The sequence below is a fragment of the Vulpes lagopus genome, chromosome 12 (genome assembly GCF_018345385.1).
Source record: "Vulpes lagopus strain Blue_001 chromosome 12, ASM1834538v1, whole genome shotgun sequence".
In the NCBI taxonomy this organism is placed as follows: Eukaryota; Metazoa; Chordata; class Mammalia; order Carnivora; family Canidae; genus Vulpes; species Vulpes lagopus.
The window spans coordinates 55498179-55515324 of NC_054835.1; the positions used below are offsets into that span (position 1 = coordinate 55498179).

Consider the following 17146-nt stretch of genomic DNA (forward strand, 5'->3'; position numbering starts at 1 on the left):
AACTATTTCTTTTGGCATTTACTTCCTCATCCGTAAACCCTGTGCTCATAAACCTTGAACATGTGTGGGGATGTTTATGCTGGAGTTTCTGGAGACTTCAATTCTCTATCACTTCTCTTCTGTGTTGATTACTTGTTGCTTGGGTCCCAGGTCTTCCTTCCCCTTCAATGAATTTACTTCTTTACTTTGGAAGAGCACATCTTCTGGGGGATTCCTGAGGATGGATGTGAAAATGCCCACAAAAGTAATTTTTCAGGCTCCAACACCAACTGGCAGTTGGGCTGGGTATGGAATTCTCGAATGAGAATCCCTTGCCTGGGATCCCTGGGTGGTGCAGCGGTTTGGGGCCTGCCTTTGGCCCAGGGCGTGATCCTGGAGACCCGGGATCGAATCCCACGTCGGGCTCCCGGTGCATGGAGCCTGCTTCTCCCTCTGCCTGTGTCTCTGCCTCTCTCTCTATCTCTCTGTGACTATCACAAGTAAATAAAAATTTAAAAAAATTAAAAAAAAAAAAAAAAGAGAATCCCTTGCCTTCAGGAAGCCTGACTCCACTGTCTTCTAGCTTCCAGGCCCATGGTACTTGAAGCCACACCTACAGCACCATGCTGCTCCCTCCATCCCTTCCTGCCTGGGGAACTCAAGCCTTCAACCCAACCCCCTCATCTCCCTGGACATCTAAGTCCCATATCTTTTAACATCTCTCTTGTCCCTCTGCCCTGCCTTATCCTGCCTGTGTGCCCATCGTCCTGATTCTGCCTCAGAGAAGCTCAGATCTAGAGCGGCGAGGCAGATATACCGGAAACACCTACAGGCTAATCTAGTGTCCTGCCCTTACAAATGTTACACCCCAAAGTCCATGCTCTTTTTCCCTCTTCCCAGTGTGTTTTTCCCACGGAGGAGACAGACTTCTGTCAGAGTCAGGTGGATCTGGGGCATTTCATTTGAAGCAGCTCTCCAACAGATTTGCAAAGGGTTGCCCCACACCTACTTGAAAAACAATCTACAAAAAGGGCAGTAGCATCTCACCACATGTAGATAAAGATGAAGGGTCACAATAAGGAACACTCCCACAGAACAACACGGAAAGGACTAACAATCTGATAAAAGGTAGTATCATAGAATAAAGACCCCAAACCTTTCCCACCACAGAAGCAGAAGGGGGCTGTTCTTCCTTTCTCTCCCCCTTTCAGAGCATGGGCACAGCCAATGGGACATGGACACGTATGGGGCTTTGGGATGGCAGGAGGTTGGTTGTGGTGGTGATGGTTAGACTCTACATGAGGACAGCCATCGATGCCAGCTGCTGGGCCAGCCCCATCCTGATTCCTCCCCTGCTGGGTCTCTCAGCAACTGTCAACCCACCTGCCCAGCAGTTCTCCCCATCTGGCTGTTTGGTGCCAGAGCCCCTGCCCCATGTTTGCAGAGTCCCCAACTTAGGAGTCTTCTTAGAAGCTCTTTGCCCAGGGTGTACTGGTCAGAGGCCTGGCCCCACCCTTGAACAGGGAGCTAGCTGGGGAGGTAGCTGCAGGATTGAATGTGGGGGGCTGGCACCAGGTTACAATATGGGAAAGAGATATATTTTTCACAAATACAAAAAAAATCTATATTTTAAAATATTTATTTATTTATTCATGAGAGACACACAGAGAAGCAGAGACACAGACAGAGGGAGAAACAGGCTCCATGCAGGGAGCCTGATGTGGGACCCGATCCTGGATCCCAGGATTATACCCTGAGCTGAAGGCAGACGCTACACGCAGGTGTCCCTACAAAAATATTTTGTGTTTTTCTGGAGTATGTGTTTTTGCATGTGTCATCCTTTAAAAAATTTGTTGTTTATGAAAACATAAAAAATAAAGAATTTATTGTAAAATAATTATTCCTGAGTATATAAAGCATATATGTACAGCATAAATAGTTATAAGGCCAACATCCTTGTAACCACCACCCAGGTCAAGAAGTTGAATCTTTTTAAAGATTTTATTTATTTATTCATGAGAGACGCAGAGAGAGAAACAGGCTCCATGCAGGGAGCCTGACCTGGGACTCGATCCCGGGTCTCCAGGATCACACCCTGGGCTGAAGGCAGTGCTAAACCACTGAGCCACTTGGGCTGCCCAAGAAGTGGAATGTTTTAAGTAACAAAATTACAGTTGCCTTAGGTCCCAGCAGCACCAGTTCCAGAAACACAAATGCCTGTCCAGGGATCTTCAGGAAAGTACCTCCTGAGTAGCAAAAACAAAGGAAGCCAGCACTGTCCTGGCACCTGCACTCATCACTGCATTTAATCCCCACACCCTGGGTAGGGGTGACAGGGGCTGAGGCTGTGTCCAGCTAAGCTGGCTGGTGGGGGTGGGGTGGGGAAGAGTCCGCCTGACTCAAGGTTGCTTCATTTTGGCCATTTGTATAAAAATAAAATCTTCAAGTGCTCATCATTATTATTTTTAAAGATTTTATTTATTTAAGGGGGTAGGGGCAGAGGGAGAGGAAGAGATCTTAAGCAGACCCCTCACTGAGCGTGGACCCCATAGGGCTCCATCTCATGACCCTGAGATCACGACCTGAGCAGAAACCAAGAGTCAGACGCTCAACCAACTGCACCACCCAGGTGCCCCTCATTTTTTTTCGGTTGAGGAACTCCGCTGGGAATTCCGCCTACATATGTAGCCATGGATATGGCCAAAGCTTCCTGCTCAAAAATATGCATTGCGGTGACATTTTTACAGCCCCAAATAAAACAACTGGAATGTTCGATATGAAATCTTTCATGAGCAAAAACAGCACACTGGGACGAGCATCTCTGGCTCTTCCAAAAGTTTGCGGCGCTGCCACTGTGCCTTACAAAAGACCTACAATCGTACCTCTTTTCATGAAGCAGAAGAAACTTGAAACCACACCAATATAGGTCTTTTATAAAAGCTAAGTGGCAGAACTTGAACTTTTGGAAAGTGGAAGATGCCCGTAGTGGGGAAATAAATTCTAACAGTCCTTGGGAAGACTGTTTATATTGCAGTGGTGCAGGAAAATATATTAATCCCGTGAGAAATGGCTATGCTAGATAACAGAATGCGAAAAACACAAGTGTTTATAAAATGCAATCACAAAGATGTATAAGAGACTAAGGTGTATCAAATTGTTAAGAAAAAAAAAGAGGGAGAAAAGAGATAAAGATCACTTTTCTCTAGGTTTCTTCCAGAATCGCTTGTGCTTTGGGCCCTCTCGCCTCCCGCCAAATGCCTATGATCTACGTCATCTGCATGGGAGGCAAGCGGCTGCGGGGTGTTTGCATGGCAGCGTGGGTGAGGCCCCAACTGCACAAGCTCTCCTGCAGCCCCAGGAGCCCACAGGCGCTGCACCCACCTCGAGGCCCAGGCAGCGCCGAGAAGTGCGCTCTCCTCAGGCAGGGTCCTCATTTTAGTCCCTTCCTAGTCCCCGTGCCCTTCCATGATGTTGGAAAAAGTGAACTCCATTTTGGGGGCATCCTCCCAATCTCTCTTTCCAAGTGGCCCGGCCTCCTTCTGAGTCAATCTTGTGGCCAAAAGCTGGTCCCATTATAGCTGTGGCCTCAGGCCCCCAAGCTAGGGGCTGGGCAGCTCTTGGTCACACAAGCACGGTGGCACCTGTTCCTGGCCCAGAGCTTCATCCTGTGCTTTCCTCCGCTGGGCTCGAGGCCTCTTCCTGGAGCTCTGGAGGGAGCTTGGCCTGAGGCCGATGGCACAGGGTCAGGGTTCTACCCTCCAGGAGCCAGAAGACAGGGTAGAGGGGCTGGGTGAAGATGGCATGGAAGGTATGCAGAGGCTGGGCCTTGGGTTCCAGGCTGTAGAAGGTGAGGCAGCCAGAGGCCAGGTCCAAATCCATGCCCAGGAGCCGCCCTGACACTCCTGGGAGGTGCTGGGCCTCCCCGTTATGCCAAGCCTGCACCCTGTCCTCCTGAACACAGAGCCCCCAGGAGCTTGGCCCACGCCCAATGTTGTCTGTGTGGGGACCCTGCTTGCGCCGCGTCAGTTCTGGATAGGCGACGCCCAGGGTCACTGAGTGGTTAGATGCATGCACCTCCCAGTAGTGTCGCCCGCTCTGGAAGCTCTGGGCACACTGCACCTGCCAGAGCTCGAAGCTGCTTGGCCCGGCCAGGTCCCGGGGCTTGTGGCGGTGCTTTACCTGCTGGTCCTGCCGAGACAAGTAGAGGTGGCGATTGGCGCTGTCTGGATCGAAGGTCAGATTTCGATAATCTGTCAGGACAGAGGGACGGAGGTGAGCAGGTGGACACCTGTGCATGTCCACCATCTTGCCCCCAGAGGGAGAGATAGCAACTGAAGCTCCAGCAGGGCCAAGCCACACACTTGGGTGTACAGCAAGCAGACCAAGCACCAGATGTCACCACAGCAGGTAGCCTGCAAGGGGGACCTCTTCCGTTTACCTCATTTCAAAGATGAAGAAACAGGCTTCCCAAAATAACCTAACTTCGTAACAAGTGGAAGAAGCATAAGCGATCCCAGGTTTTCGTGCCCAGAATCTCCTTACCCCCGTATCGGCTCCACGTGTAAGAGGCTTACATCTTGTGACAGATGTGCGGGGAGGGGGGGCCAGGCCAGATCCCAGGAAGGGCAGGACAGTCCCAGCACACGCCCCCCGCGCCCCCAGGTACACACAGAGAGCCACACAGACCTGTGCAAATGCTCACACGCACACATAGACACACGAACGCACAATGCACACATGCGTATGCGCACGCACACATGCCAGTCTTCTTACTCTGCCAGAGTTTCCTCCTCAGTGGACACACTGGGCTTGGGACTGGTGCCAGGGGACCTGGGGCCTCTAGGAGACAAAGAAGTCTTAGGGCAGTGATGGGGACCAGAGCTCATGGGGGCAGAGTCCTGATCCTGTTCCCATGGGCCGTGGGAGGGCCGGCTGGGCCCGAGGGGTAGGGAGGGATCGGGGTGAGCCTTACCCACGGGGCCCAAATTGGCGGCCTCTGCTGGTGCCCTGCGGGGGCCCCCCTCATCTAGCAGGAGGCCACACAGCCGGCTCAGAGACTCCTTCAGGCTGGCCAGCCGCTGCTCTCCGTCCCACCGCAGAGGAGTCAGAGGCCTGAGAGGCTCCGGGGGTGCCAGGAGCTGGGATTCCTGGGCCCCAGGGACAGCCACAGTGAGCTTTTGGGCAAGGTGCCGGGATGCCATCCCCCGACCTGCTGTCCTGGGGCCTGGTACCTGGAGGAAGGTCCGGTCATCCAAGTGTTCCAGGACGTGTCGGACCCTGTGGTCATAACGAGACAGGGCTTCCAGGTGGCCCCGCAGTTGTTGTTCTGTATCCTGGGCCTGCGCTAGGGCCTGTGTCTTGGCCGCCTTGATGTCCTCCAGGGCCAGGGCCTGTCGCATCTCCAGGGCCTGGAGCAGGCAGCTGAACTTGCCAGAGATGGCGGAGGCCAGGGTATGGGCTGAGCTCTGAGTGGGTGATGGAGTTGCCTCGGGTGGTCAGGGCCAAGGCTGCCCTTGGACTGAGGGGTGGGGATGTGGGGAGCAGGGGCCCCTGTGACCTTCCCCCCCAACTCTGCTCAGTCCATCTCTCCCTGCTGCCAGGAGGCATTTTCTTTTTTTCTTTTTTTTTTTTTTAATTTATTTATGATAGTCACACAGAGAGAGAGAGAGAGAGAGAGAGGCAGAGACACAGGCAGAGGGAGAAGCAGGCTCCATGCACCGGAAGCCCGACGTGGGACTCGATCCCGGGTCTCCAGGATCGCGCTCTGGGCCAAAGGTAGGCGCCAAACCGCTGCGCCACCCAGGGATCCCCCAGGAGGCATTTTCAAGGCAGCTCACACCTCCTACCCAGCGTCCCAGGGACCCACTGCTGGCTGCCTGAAGGACACAGCATGAGGATGTAGTGGGGGTCAAACAGGCCTCGTACCTGGATCTGGCTGCTTTGCCGCTGCAGTTCCTCTAGCTGGCTCTCGGCCTGGGTGGCCTGCTGCTGGGTGACCTCCAACATGGCTCTCAGCTGGGCCTGTGGTGCCCACCAGGGAACAAGTGACAAGAGGGGACTGGGAATGGCTGTGAAGTCCTCCCCTCCATCAACAAACACCTGCAGATGTGGGACATCCCCCTCCTTGTGCCACCCCAGGCAAAAGGCTGACCAGTGGACCAGCCCACAGAACAGTGGCCTTGGTCTGAGCCTCGGGGTGAACTGGGTCAGAGTCCCAGGGAGACCCAGACAAAGCCCATTCCTAACCTGGAGCAGGGCGGTACACAGGCAGAGCAGAGGCCTGGGGCTTTAAACCTGACCTCCAGTTCATCTTGCAGGCTGAAGAACCTGGGGCACAGCACCCACCATCTCTGGGCTATAAACCCACCCCAGGGCAGCCCCGGTGGCCAAGTGGTTTAGTGCCACCTTCAGCCGGGGGTGTGATCCTGGAGACCTGGGATTGAGACCCACATCGGGCTCCCTGCACAGAGCCTGCTTCTCCCTCTACCTGTCTCTCTCTGTCATGAATAAATAAAATTTTAAAAAAATCTTAAAAAAAAAACAAAACAACCCACCCCACACTACCCCCAGCCAATAAACGGTGGAAGCAGTACTTCTGGCTTAGGCAGCCTTGCAGCGAAGGGGCAACAACTCAAAGCACCAAAGCTATTTGACCAGCGGACAGTGTAGTACGTGTGTCTGCATGGGTGGGTTCTTCCAAATACCCAGTCAGGCCTCAGCCCCAGCTCTGGGCATGGGGTAGAAGAGGGCACCCATATTTGTGACTCCTCTGGTACCCATGAGGGTCACAATGTTGTGCTTTCATGGGAGCAGGGCAAAGCATCATTCCCTGCCCCTGGTCAAGAGCCTGCCTTGCTTCTGCTTCTTCCAGCTGCACTTGACAAGGAGATCAAGGGCCATCGTGATCCCCACTTTACAGATGAGAAAACAAGACAGAGAAACGGACAATCTGGCCAAAGGCATCAGATCTTCCAAAGCTCAATTCCTGTGTCTTTGCCCAGGACCCAAGGCCTCAGTGTTGTACAACGTGCCACACCCAGGACGCGCTCTGCTGGTTCCATCTGACTGTCCCCCAGGATGGCCAGGGGTCCTCTCACACCCCATAGAACTTCACCCCGCTCTAGGGGAACATGAGCTCCTTCGGTGTGCACGTGCCATCTGCCTGTGCCACCTGCCACTCCCTCCCTCCTGCTGCTGTCACCTGCGGGCCGGCACTGCACTTTCATGCTCAGCCTCAGCACTAACAACTCATCCTCAGTCTCTGACTTCTGAAGCCACGATGGTATCCTCCAACATTGGCTCCGGACTCCCTGACCTCCTCACCCGCAGAACCTTCACTCCATTTCAGCCACTCAGGCCTGGGGTCTCACCTTGGGCCTGTCACCAGCTCCGAAATCTCTACTCCAAGCACCTGTTTGTCCTCTTACTCGGGAATACAACAAACGTCCCAAAGCCTTCTCCTGCTTAAGCAGCCCGCCCCAGCCCAGGCGCCGAGAGACAGGGCGGGGCACCCCGGGTCACCTCGCGCTCCCGACGCTCGACGTCCAGCAGCGCCCGCTCGTGGAGGCGACACTCGTTCACGGTGCACGCGCTGCAAACGCAGAGACCCTCTGTGCGACAGAAGAGGTCGAGTGGCCGCCCATGTCGGGGGCAGCGCGCGCCCGGGCCGGGGCCAGGGGCCGGGGCGGCGCCGGGGGTCGCGGCAGGGTCGGAGCCGGGGGCCGGGACGGCCCGGGCGCGCATCACCTCGAGCACGGCGCTGAGCGCCACATTTCGGCGCAGCTCGGCGACGTCGGGGAAGGGCTCCCGGCACTCGGGGCACGCCTTGTCGCAGCGGCCCCCCCAGTCCCGGATGCAAGCCCTGCAGAAGTTGTGGCCGCAGGGCAGCGTCACCGGCTCCTGGAAGAGCCCCAGGCAGATGGAGCAGGTGAGCTTGTCCTCTAGCCCGTGCGCGGCCATGGCGGCAGCGGCACCTCAGGGCGCGCGGGGCGGGGCCTCCGAAGGTGGGCGGCGCGGGGCACGGCGCGGGGGCGGGGCCTGCGGGAGGAGGGGGCGGGGCGGGGCCTCCGAAGGTGGGCGGCGCGGGGCACGGCGCGGGGGCGGGGCCTGCGGGAGGAGGGCGGTGCAGGGGCGGTGCCTCTAAACGCGGGCGGGTCGCGACCTGCGGGAGAAGGCGGGGCGGGGCGCCTCCGGGAGCGGGCGGGGGCACGAGGCGTCGGGGTGGCGGGGAGCAGCGTGGGCCCGCCTAGCGGAGGAGAGCAGCTGTTGCCTCTCCCCCACCCGCGCCTGGGCCCTTGCCGCGCGTGCTTGCTCCCCTCTGCCCAGGCTCTGAGCCGTCTCATGCCACCCCAGGATGGGGGTTTGAGGTCCGGGTAGTCCCTGTGGCCCCGCTCTGGGAGCTCCATCCCGCTTCTCGAAACCCTCATTAAGCAGCTCCCTTGCAGGGGTGCGGCCCCCGCCTCCAGGGACGGGAACCTTTGGGAACCCCTTCTGGGCCCCTCATCCGTAACCTGGATAACAGGAGCTACTTCCCAGGGTTTGCGCCTGTCAGTAAGAGCACTGAGCACAGAGCTCATGTTCCCTATACGCTCCGGACCCGAGGTTCTCCGCTGCCCTTTTCTTGAGCTGTTTCAGGCATTTGCCATATTGGAGTGTTTCCTTTCTGTAGGCTACCAAATTTTGGTTCTTTTAAAGTAAGCTGTGTTCGGGGACGCCCGGGTGGCTCAGCAATTAAGCGTCTGCCTTTGGCTTAGGGAGCGATCCTGGAGTTCCCGGATCAAGTCCCACATCAGGCTTCCTGCATGGAGCCTTGCTTCTCCCTCTGTCTATGTCTCTGCCTCTCTCATGAATAAATAAAATCTTAAAAAAAAAAAAAAAAAACTAGAAAAAGCACATAAAAAAAAAAAAAGTAAACTGTTCTGGTCACCAACACAGAGACCAATCAACGGTTTTCATACCCCCCTTTACTGAAAGCCCAAAGCGACATTCAGCTGTTCTTGGAATCTTCTCCGTGTGGGCCCCCTGCTGGGGAGTTCCTTGTTTGCAGGAGGGAGCTCTTCTGGAAGCCCGGGATCCTCTGTCGCACCTGCCCTGGGGCAGTGTGCTCATCGGACTGAGCAGATGTAAGGCTAATTTTCCTAACCAACCTGTCCTAATTTTGAGGCAGAGTGCCCTCTCACTGCAATGCAGCATTCAGTCTTCTGTGTTGTAGTATGGGAAGCTCCTCTTCATGGGAAAGGAAGGTCTCCTTTTGACTGGTTAGGTAGAGGACAAATCAAACTCCTAGGATCCAGCAAGGGTGCAGGGGATTTCTGGGCCCCAAGGAGAGGTGTGCCCAGAGGTCTGAGACCTGCTTCTCATTCAAAGCATCCCAGCCAGATGCCAGGAGCCTGCCACCATGCTGTGAATTCCCAGTAAGGGGCCAATGCTCATGGGTGGCAAAAGCTCTTTCTAGAGACATATGGGAGCAGCCAAGCCCCACTGCCTTTCTTCTGTATCCATCTACAGCCATTTGATCCCAGGGCTCAATATTCTCTAGAGGCAGAACTGAGGTGGGAGGCAGGGTTCTTTCCATCCATGAAGCATTACAGATTCATCGTGGGGTTGGAGCATTTCCAGAACACAGACCCAGACCAGCTACAGAAAAAAATCTTTTTTTTTTTTTTTTTGAAAAAAATCATCTTTATTCACATGTCCCATCCCTGCCACTATCCTCAGAGAGCTCTCTTCATTTCCAAAGCCTGGGCCTGAGAAGGCCACAAAGGGGCTGCCTCAGGCAGGCGCTAGAGCCCAGAGCGTGGCCCAGTAGAGTAGTCTTTATTGTTCCTGCTGGTGGAGCCTGAGAGGCTCAGTCCACTTTGAGGTGGGTGGCACTCTGGCCACTCAGTAGATGCCGTAGGTGGGTTCGTGACTGTCCCTATACCGGTCCAGGTAGCGCAGGGGCTGCCGGTGGGGGAAGCGCTTCTGTTTGGGGTGGTAAGAGGGTGGCCGCACAAACTCAAACACGGGCTCCTGCATGTCTGTAGGAAGAGGGGGTATGGGTGTGAACTGCTGCTGGCCTGCGACTGCCCAGCCACCCACCCAAGGAATGGCATGCCTCCCAGGGGCACTTCTCCCTGGCACGTCAGGAGAGTTCTGTGAGCTCAGGCCAGCCGCCCCTGCCCTGTCTCCCAGCCCACTCTGGCCTTACCCAGAAGCTGGTGGAAGATGTGGGTCACTGAATCATCCCAGCGACACTGGAAAAAGGCCAGCCCAGCTGGTGTCATGGCTTCCTGGTGCTTCTTGTAGAAATCAAAAGTGCGGAAGGTCCGCTGGGCCAGCTGGTAGCTATAAGATGAGGACGTTTTAAGAGCAAAGAATGAGACATCAGAGCCCCACACCCCTCCTCCAGCCCCATAGGCAATCCTGAGAAGCCCCTTAGGATCTGCCTAGCATAACTCCCTCGGCCCGTCTCAAGCTGAAGTTAAGAGACAGGAGAACTGAGCACAACAGACCATTCCTGGGGAGGTGGCCTGAGAGGGCAGAGGAAATGTGTATGGGGGCTACAAGGCTGAGGGGGCATATATTACCAGGGTGAGGGCCGGGTGTCCTCAGAGAAGTCAATTGGCTTATCCTGCTTAAAGAGCAGGAAGGCAAAGCGGTGGAAGCCGGAACCTCGGGCAGGGAAAGGGGGCATGTAGGGACAAGTCTCCTGTCCTTCAGCCACACTGTTGCCTGGGATGTTCGTTCTGGTGGGAGGAAAAGTGTCCATGAATTATCACTCAAGGAAGGTGGCAGCAGAAACATTCCCATCCACATTTTCCCTAGATATTGATACCACTCCCTGGGAGGACAAACCCTAAAATGATCTTCATTCAATAGTCAAGCAGGAGGCATGGCTCTGTGAACCCTCGGATAGACTACAAACTTATGAAGGGAACAGTAGGGGCTCAGAGGCTGAGAATGGGGGTCCTAGAAATGGTCAGGAAGAGAGTAAGGTCTAGCAGCCTGTTTACCAGGCCATGGGGAGCTGGTGGGGTCACCACAGCTATTCAGGCTACAAAGCCATACCACTTGGGCTGCATCTCTCTTTACTGAAGGTTCTGGGGTCTGTCAAGGAGTGTTTGCCAATCCCCGACACTACGATGGCCACTGTACCTGCCCTAGATAGAACTCTCTGTGGGGGTCCTGCTGCACAGATTGCTAACTGCAGTTGACTAAAAATGATGGAAACCAACCTCCCAGTCACTGGCTCCAATTACCTAGAAGCTCTAAAGCTAGGGTTAGCTGCCTGACCTCTGCCCCCCTGGCTCCAGAGCCAAAGGCCACAGAGAAAACAAAAGTAGCCCAGCATGGGCAGTCCCAGCTGCTAGAGGCCTCCACCGTCCTTTTCCTATCTATACTGTCATAGAGCCCCTCAGGGTGGCTAAGGCATGGGGTGGCATCACCCTAGTTTTATAGATTAGGAAATGAATTTCCAGAGACCAAGAGGCCTGTGGGAACAGCTAAACCCTACTGCCTGGTTTTTCTTCCAGACCTGTCTTCAGCCAGTGGATCACAGGCCTCTTGACAGCATCAGGAAGCAGAGGTGAGGGGCTGCCCCCTGGGGTGGGAGGTTAATCAAAAGTTTCATAGTTAATCCACAGTGGAGCCGAGACTGAAATTCTGGTGCAGCCCTCTCCAGGATACCAAGGCCTCTTTTTTCTTTTCTTTTAAGGATTTTATTTATTTATTCATGAGAGAGAGAGAGAGAGAGAGAGGTGCAGAGACATAGGCAGAGGAAGAAGCAGGCTTCATGCAGGGAGCTCGACATGGTACTCAATCCCGGGTCTCGAGGATCACACCCTGGGCTGAAGGTGGCGCTAAACCGCTGGACCACTGGGGCTGCCCCCAAGGCCTCCTCACATGCCTCTGACCTCTTTCCCCATCCCAGGTACTTACACCAGCCAGTGGACGTATTCAGCATCTGGCTCCAGCAAGTGTCCATCTGCACACAAACAGACCCTAGTAACTGCCGGGCCCTGCTGCCCTTCCAGCCTGGCTCCACCCCTGGCTCCCCAGAGCCCTGGCTCCTGGGAGGTGAGGGAGGTAGGAGGCCTGGTGAGCCCTAGGTACCTACCCAAGTTGGTGAGCAGCAGTGTCCACATGGAGGCCTTGTCTGCCTCATAGGTCACCTCCGGGGCCTGGGCAGCCTGGTGGGGAAACAACATGAAAGGTGTCACCCCCATCAGGGACAGAAAAGCTGCTGGAAATAGGCCTTCTTTCTGGAGGACAGGAGTCTGAGGGAGCTTTGGAGAAGGGAGAACCCACCCTGATCCAAATGTCCCTGACAGTCCTTTGAGGGGCAGGTCAGCAAAAAGAAGCTTATAGAAAGATCTCTGCAGAGTTGCCTAGCCAGCTCTCTATCTGAACCATGAGGTGGCCCTCACATCAATGGACAGGGGCTAGGAGGGCACTCTGATTACAACGGGGTAGTGGCAGGAGTGTGCCAAGATGGAGCTTCTTTTCCCTTCCTCTCATATTCCTTCCTAATTATCATGGTGGAGTTTAGCAGGAAATCCAAAGGGAGAGAAGACAGAGAAGAACAAAACCCCAAATGAGCCTACATGGATGCCAGGCTTGTGCCCTTAACCACCATAAAAACCTCCTCTGTGTTTCAAGGAGTTGTCTGTGGTCCTGTGGTGGGATGTGTCTGTAAACACAGCGCAGGGAGGGGCTTGCATAAGCAGTTACCTCTGCTGGAGTGACCTCATTGCCGTGGTACACGGGCATCAAGTCATCCTCACCCACAGCATAGGCCACATGCAGGGGGACTCGGGGCACGAAGGTGGCACCATGGAACAGATCTCTATAGAGGCCGTAGTATTCAGCCAGACGCTGCTTGTGGTAGGGGCCACAGGTCTTTTCCCACTCGGCCCGCACAGCCTCCATCGGGATGCGTGCTGGTAAGGAATGATGCCCGTTAGGATGCTGGGGTGGGGCAAGGACACAGTAGGGGGGGGGGCCTCTGCCCTGGGAGGGCTTACCTGTGCCAAGGCGGGCAGCGCGTTCCTCCTCTGAGTTGGCCCGCAGCTCCCGAAGGACCCGTTTCCGCTCCAGCAGCTGTTGGGTCCGGCAGACCTTGGGTGGGGGCAGCCCAATGTCAACCTTGTCTTTGGGATCTGGGGAGGAAAGTTATGTTGGGAGAAAGTGGGATCAAGTCTCAGCTGCCTGTCCTTACTTAGTCCTTGCACTTGCCCAAGCTCTGCTGCTGGTAAAGCCTACCCTTCAATTCACAAAACTAGATCATACTATGCAGTCTGCTTCACAGTTGCTAAGCAAATTGGATTTGACTGGAGATTGCATTTTCTGATCCCTAAACCAGGCCACAATGTCTAGGTCATGGGAAATAGCTGAAGCTAGAAAGACTTAAAGAAGCACTTCTCATACTTTAATGGACACACCATGTAAATCACCTGGGAAATTTGTTAAAATTCAGATTCTGAATCAGCAGGTCAGTGTGGGGCCTGAGATTCTGCATTCCTAACAAGCTCCTAGGTAATGCCTGTGCTGCCAGTCTCAGAACACACTTTGAGTATCAAGGCCCACGAAGACTTTCGATCCGATACTTTTTTCCATTTACATCAGACAGTAATAATAAGTAAGGTGTGTGGAACCTTCATCAGAGATGGGATTTGCCTAAAAAAATCCAATGGACTGCGATCTTTAAAACAACAATTTTTTGACACAGACACAATTATTTTAATTTACACTGAGGAAACTGAAGCTTAGGCAAGTCACTCTGAGGGAAACTGGAGGACTTTGCTTTTTGCTCCTTTTCCTGCTGTGTGCGTGTTTTTAAATAAACTCTATGCCCAACATGGAGCTTGAAATCATAACCCTGATCCAGATCCCAAGTTGCATGTTCTGGGGATCCCTGGGTGGCTCAGTGGTTTAGCGCCTGCCTTCGGCCCAGGGCGTGATCCTGAAGACCCAGGATCGAGTCCCACGTCGGGCTCCCTGCATGGAACCTGCTTCTCCCTCTGCCTATGTCTCAGCCTCTCTCTCTCTGTGTCTCTCATGAACGAATAAATAAAAATCTTAAAAAAAAAAAAAAAAGAGTTGCATGTTCTAACAACTAAGCCAGTCACACACCCCTTTCTGTTAACTATTTTTTGCTAGGGCCCATACCCCCAACTTACAGATGCCTCTTAATATCCCTTCTAAGTAACAAGGAATTGATGACTCCTTTAGAATACAGAGCATCTAGGGAAGAAGCGGGTGAGAATGACTAGACGAAGCCACCCTATATGTGTTCCAGACCACCAGTTCTAGACACCTCAACGCCAAGATCCCTTGGCTCCAAGGAATAACATTTGGGCCCTCACCTTTGTTCTAACTTGTTTCTGGATGGCTGAGGACATGTGCACTGGGCCGCAATCCTCAGTATTTACTGAATACTGAATACTGAATTACTCAGGCCCCAAGCAAAGAGGAGACTCCCTCCTTTCCTTTCTGAATCTCCCAGACACTCTGTCCGTACCTGCACTCTTTCTATTCTTTTTTCTTTCTTTCTATACTTTCAAAAAACTCTGCTTTCATCTTCTGCTGGCTCAAGTTTGATTTTTATCCCTCTGAGCATTAGGGATCCTTGCCTAGGTGCCTGGACCTGGCCTGCCAGCGTCAACTCCTAAGATGCCCTGCCTGTGTCCTCAACGATCATAAAACTGCCTCCGTAAATGCTTTCCAGAAGGATGTACTTAGAAATAGGTTGCTCAAGGGCAGGATCCCCGAGTCCCTCTGCCCAGAGCTTTCAATTTCATTCAGGAAAGAACTGCACACCTACGCGCCAAGCACTACGTGGGGGCAAGGGTCAAACGGCGGTCCAGACAGGTAAGACCCCCGTCCTTAGGGATCCAATCTGGGGAGGGGGCCGGTGAAAAGTGAGTCAGGACAGGGTGTGGCCAGGGCTACACACGGCATTCGAGGAGCCCAGAGGGCCCTTCTAACACGGAGTGGGGGTAAGGGAGTGGGGAGAGGTCTGGAAGGGGTTTTAGGAGTATAGATAAGCTGGAACTCTAACAGCGGGGGAAGGGAGTCTTCCAAGTAGAAGAACCAAAAAGGTGTGAAAATCCCTGGTGGGGCTAAAGAGCCCAGGGCGCGCACGTGGGCGCCGGCGCCCCTCCCCCCGCCCCCGCCCCCGCCCCCGAGTCGCGAGGCCGCCGCCCACAGCGCCCGCCCCGGTCGCCCCGCACCTGACTCCTCCCGGAAATGCTCCCGGTAGGTCCGCCACCAGTGCGGGGCCCGCGCCTCCTGCTCCGCCCGGCGCCGGTAGCGGTCGAAGCTGCGGTATTTCTCCAGCCGCTCCAAATTGCTCACATCGATGTCCTCGTTGGGCATCGGCCCCAGAGGGGCGGTCCGGCGGCTCAGCGCGGCTGCGGGCAGACAGCAGGACGTGAGGCCCCGGGCGGACCCTGGGTCGAGCCCCGGGGTCGAGCCCCGGGGTCCGGGCCATACGGGGACCTCCAAGGCCCCCCCCGCCCTCACCCGAGGTGCTGAGGCCCCGCCACCTCCGGCTTCCATACAGCGCGGCTCGCCACCAGGGCGCCGCCATCTTCCCTCAGGACGGCTGCCCCTCCGCCGCGGCCGCCACCTAGGACCCCGCAGAGGTGGCCGCAGCAGCGCCTGAGCGCACTGCGGAGGCCCCGCCCCCAGATTTGCGTCCTACGCGCCCCGCCCCCACCCGGGCCCCAGATTCCTCCCTCCCGGGCGGCGAGAGGCGGAGGCAGCGGGCTCCGGAAGGCCGGGGGGTGGGGGGCCTGGCCGCCGCGGGCCCCCAGGGGGCGGCATACCCCACAGCCTGCCCCTCTGCGGCGACACGCAGGGCCTCGAGGCCCCGGCGGCAGGCTGGCCGATGACCTGGTGGCTCGGGTTTCTCCGATGTCCTTGCTTTTGAGAAGCGCTTGTTCTCTCACTGCCCTAGAACGCTCCAAGAACGGGCTCACTTGGAATTGGGCTGTTTGAGAGGCCTGGACGGATTCCAGCGTGTATCACGGAAGCAAATCCCGAGCACGGACGACCCACCAAGCGGACGTGATGCCCCCCCCACCCGTGCCTTTTCTCATTGGTACTTTCCGCCCATACTTCTCTCTGTACAGCTGAATTGAGCAATTGAGCATCTGGGTTGTGACCTTGACAAGTTTTTTTCTTATTTTGAAGGGAAAAGGAGCAGCAAACCAGCTGTAGCCCTGTCTGTGGCCTGGGGTCAAAGCTGACCTAAGGGGAGCAGTGAGCTCCTTGTCACACCTGAATGCCAGGGGGCAGTGATCGGGGCAGCTGTCGCACTGAGGAAAGTATCAGTGTAACCCCGCGGCTGTGGGGCGTCTCTCCCTGGCTGCTTCATAGGCACTGCTGTCCAGTCACACCACCCAGTTGCCCAGCCGGAAACCTGGGGTTCCCCTTCAACATGTCTCCCTTCCTGACCTTCCATGCCAGGCATCAGGTCCTGTGGGGTCACAGTCTCCTGACACCCCCCCGCCCCTAGTGCATTCACTCTGCAGCCACAGTGAGGCTTCTAAAGTGCAAACATGGGTGCCTGCCTGGTGGCTCAGCAGGTTAGGCATCTGCCTTGGGCTCAAGTCATGGGGTCCTGGGATAGAGCCCCGCATTGGGCTCCCTGCTCCAAGGGGTGTCTGCTTCTCCCTCTGCCCCTTCCCCCACTCGTTCTAATAAATAAAAATTTTTTTTAAGATTTTATTTATTCATGAGAGAGAGAGAGAGAGGCAGAGACACAGGCAGAGGGAGAAGCAGGCTCCCTGCAGGAAGCCCGATGTGGAACTTGATCCAGGGGCTCCAGGATCACACCCTGAGCTGAATGAAGGCAGACACTCAACCGGTGAGCCACCCAGGCGTCCCTAAATAAATAAAATCTTAAAAAAAATAAAGCACACACATAGTGTCTTACTGTGTAGAACAGTGAGTGCATACTCACTGCCCTGAAGGTGAGGCCCTACAGACCTGCTTTCTAATTCCACACTCATTTCTCTGTTTTGAAGGCCAAGCTCGCCCCTGTGGGTCTCCCTGCAGGCTGATCCTATCTATCAGGGGACTAAGTCAATGCCCGTGCTTACAGCTCTGCCGCTCTTTACACAGGTGACAAGTTATTTAGGTGTCTGTGGGGAGAAGGACCCAATTCTGAGCTTCATGAGGT

General features: G+C 55.3%; 2 protein-coding genes and 1 long non-coding RNA gene across 4 annotated transcripts; 1 reads left to right on the plus strand and 2 right to left on the minus strand.

The window, feature by feature from the left end:
• Positions 1–1673: 1673 nt before the first annotated feature.
• On the minus strand, positions 1674–7951 carry TRIM65 (tripartite motif containing 65). Of its 2 annotated transcripts, XM_041726219.1 has the most exons (6): positions 7501–7951; positions 5905–6000; positions 5211–5444; positions 4952–5126; positions 4753–4818; positions 1674–4229 (listed from the first exon to the last, which is right to left on the minus strand). In XM_041726219.1, the coding sequence occupies exons 1-6, from the start codon at positions 7936–7938 to the stop codon at positions 3640–3642; spliced, it is 1599 nt and encodes a 532-aa protein (XP_041582153.1). In that variant the 5' UTR covers positions 7939–7951; the 3' UTR covers positions 1674–3639. The 2 variants fall into 2 exon arrangements, with proteins under 2 accessions (XP_041582153.1, XP_041582152.1); XM_041726218.1 differs by having other exon boundaries at positions 4952–5444.
• A 1679-nt stretch (positions 7952–9630) lies between these two features.
• Positions 9631–15644, minus strand: MRPL38 (mitochondrial ribosomal protein L38). Its single transcript, XM_041726220.1, has 9 exons — positions 15484–15644; positions 15192–15371; positions 12984–13118; positions 12691–12899; positions 12077–12149; positions 11899–11944; positions 10548–10706; positions 10169–10305; positions 9631–9998 (listed from the first exon to the last, which is right to left on the minus strand). Exons 1-9 carry the CDS (start codon positions 15548–15550, stop codon positions 9862–9864), a joined length of 1143 nt encoding a protein of 380 aa, XP_041582154.1. The 5' UTR covers positions 15551–15644; the 3' UTR covers positions 9631–9861.
• Positions 10965–16644, plus strand: LOC121473655. The gene is made up of 4 exons (XR_005983185.1): positions 10965–11545; positions 14764–14829; positions 15920–16063; positions 16156–16644. It is a non-coding gene; the product is annotated as an uncharacterized LOC121473655 (long non-coding RNA).
• Positions 16645–17146: the final 502 nt, after the last annotated feature.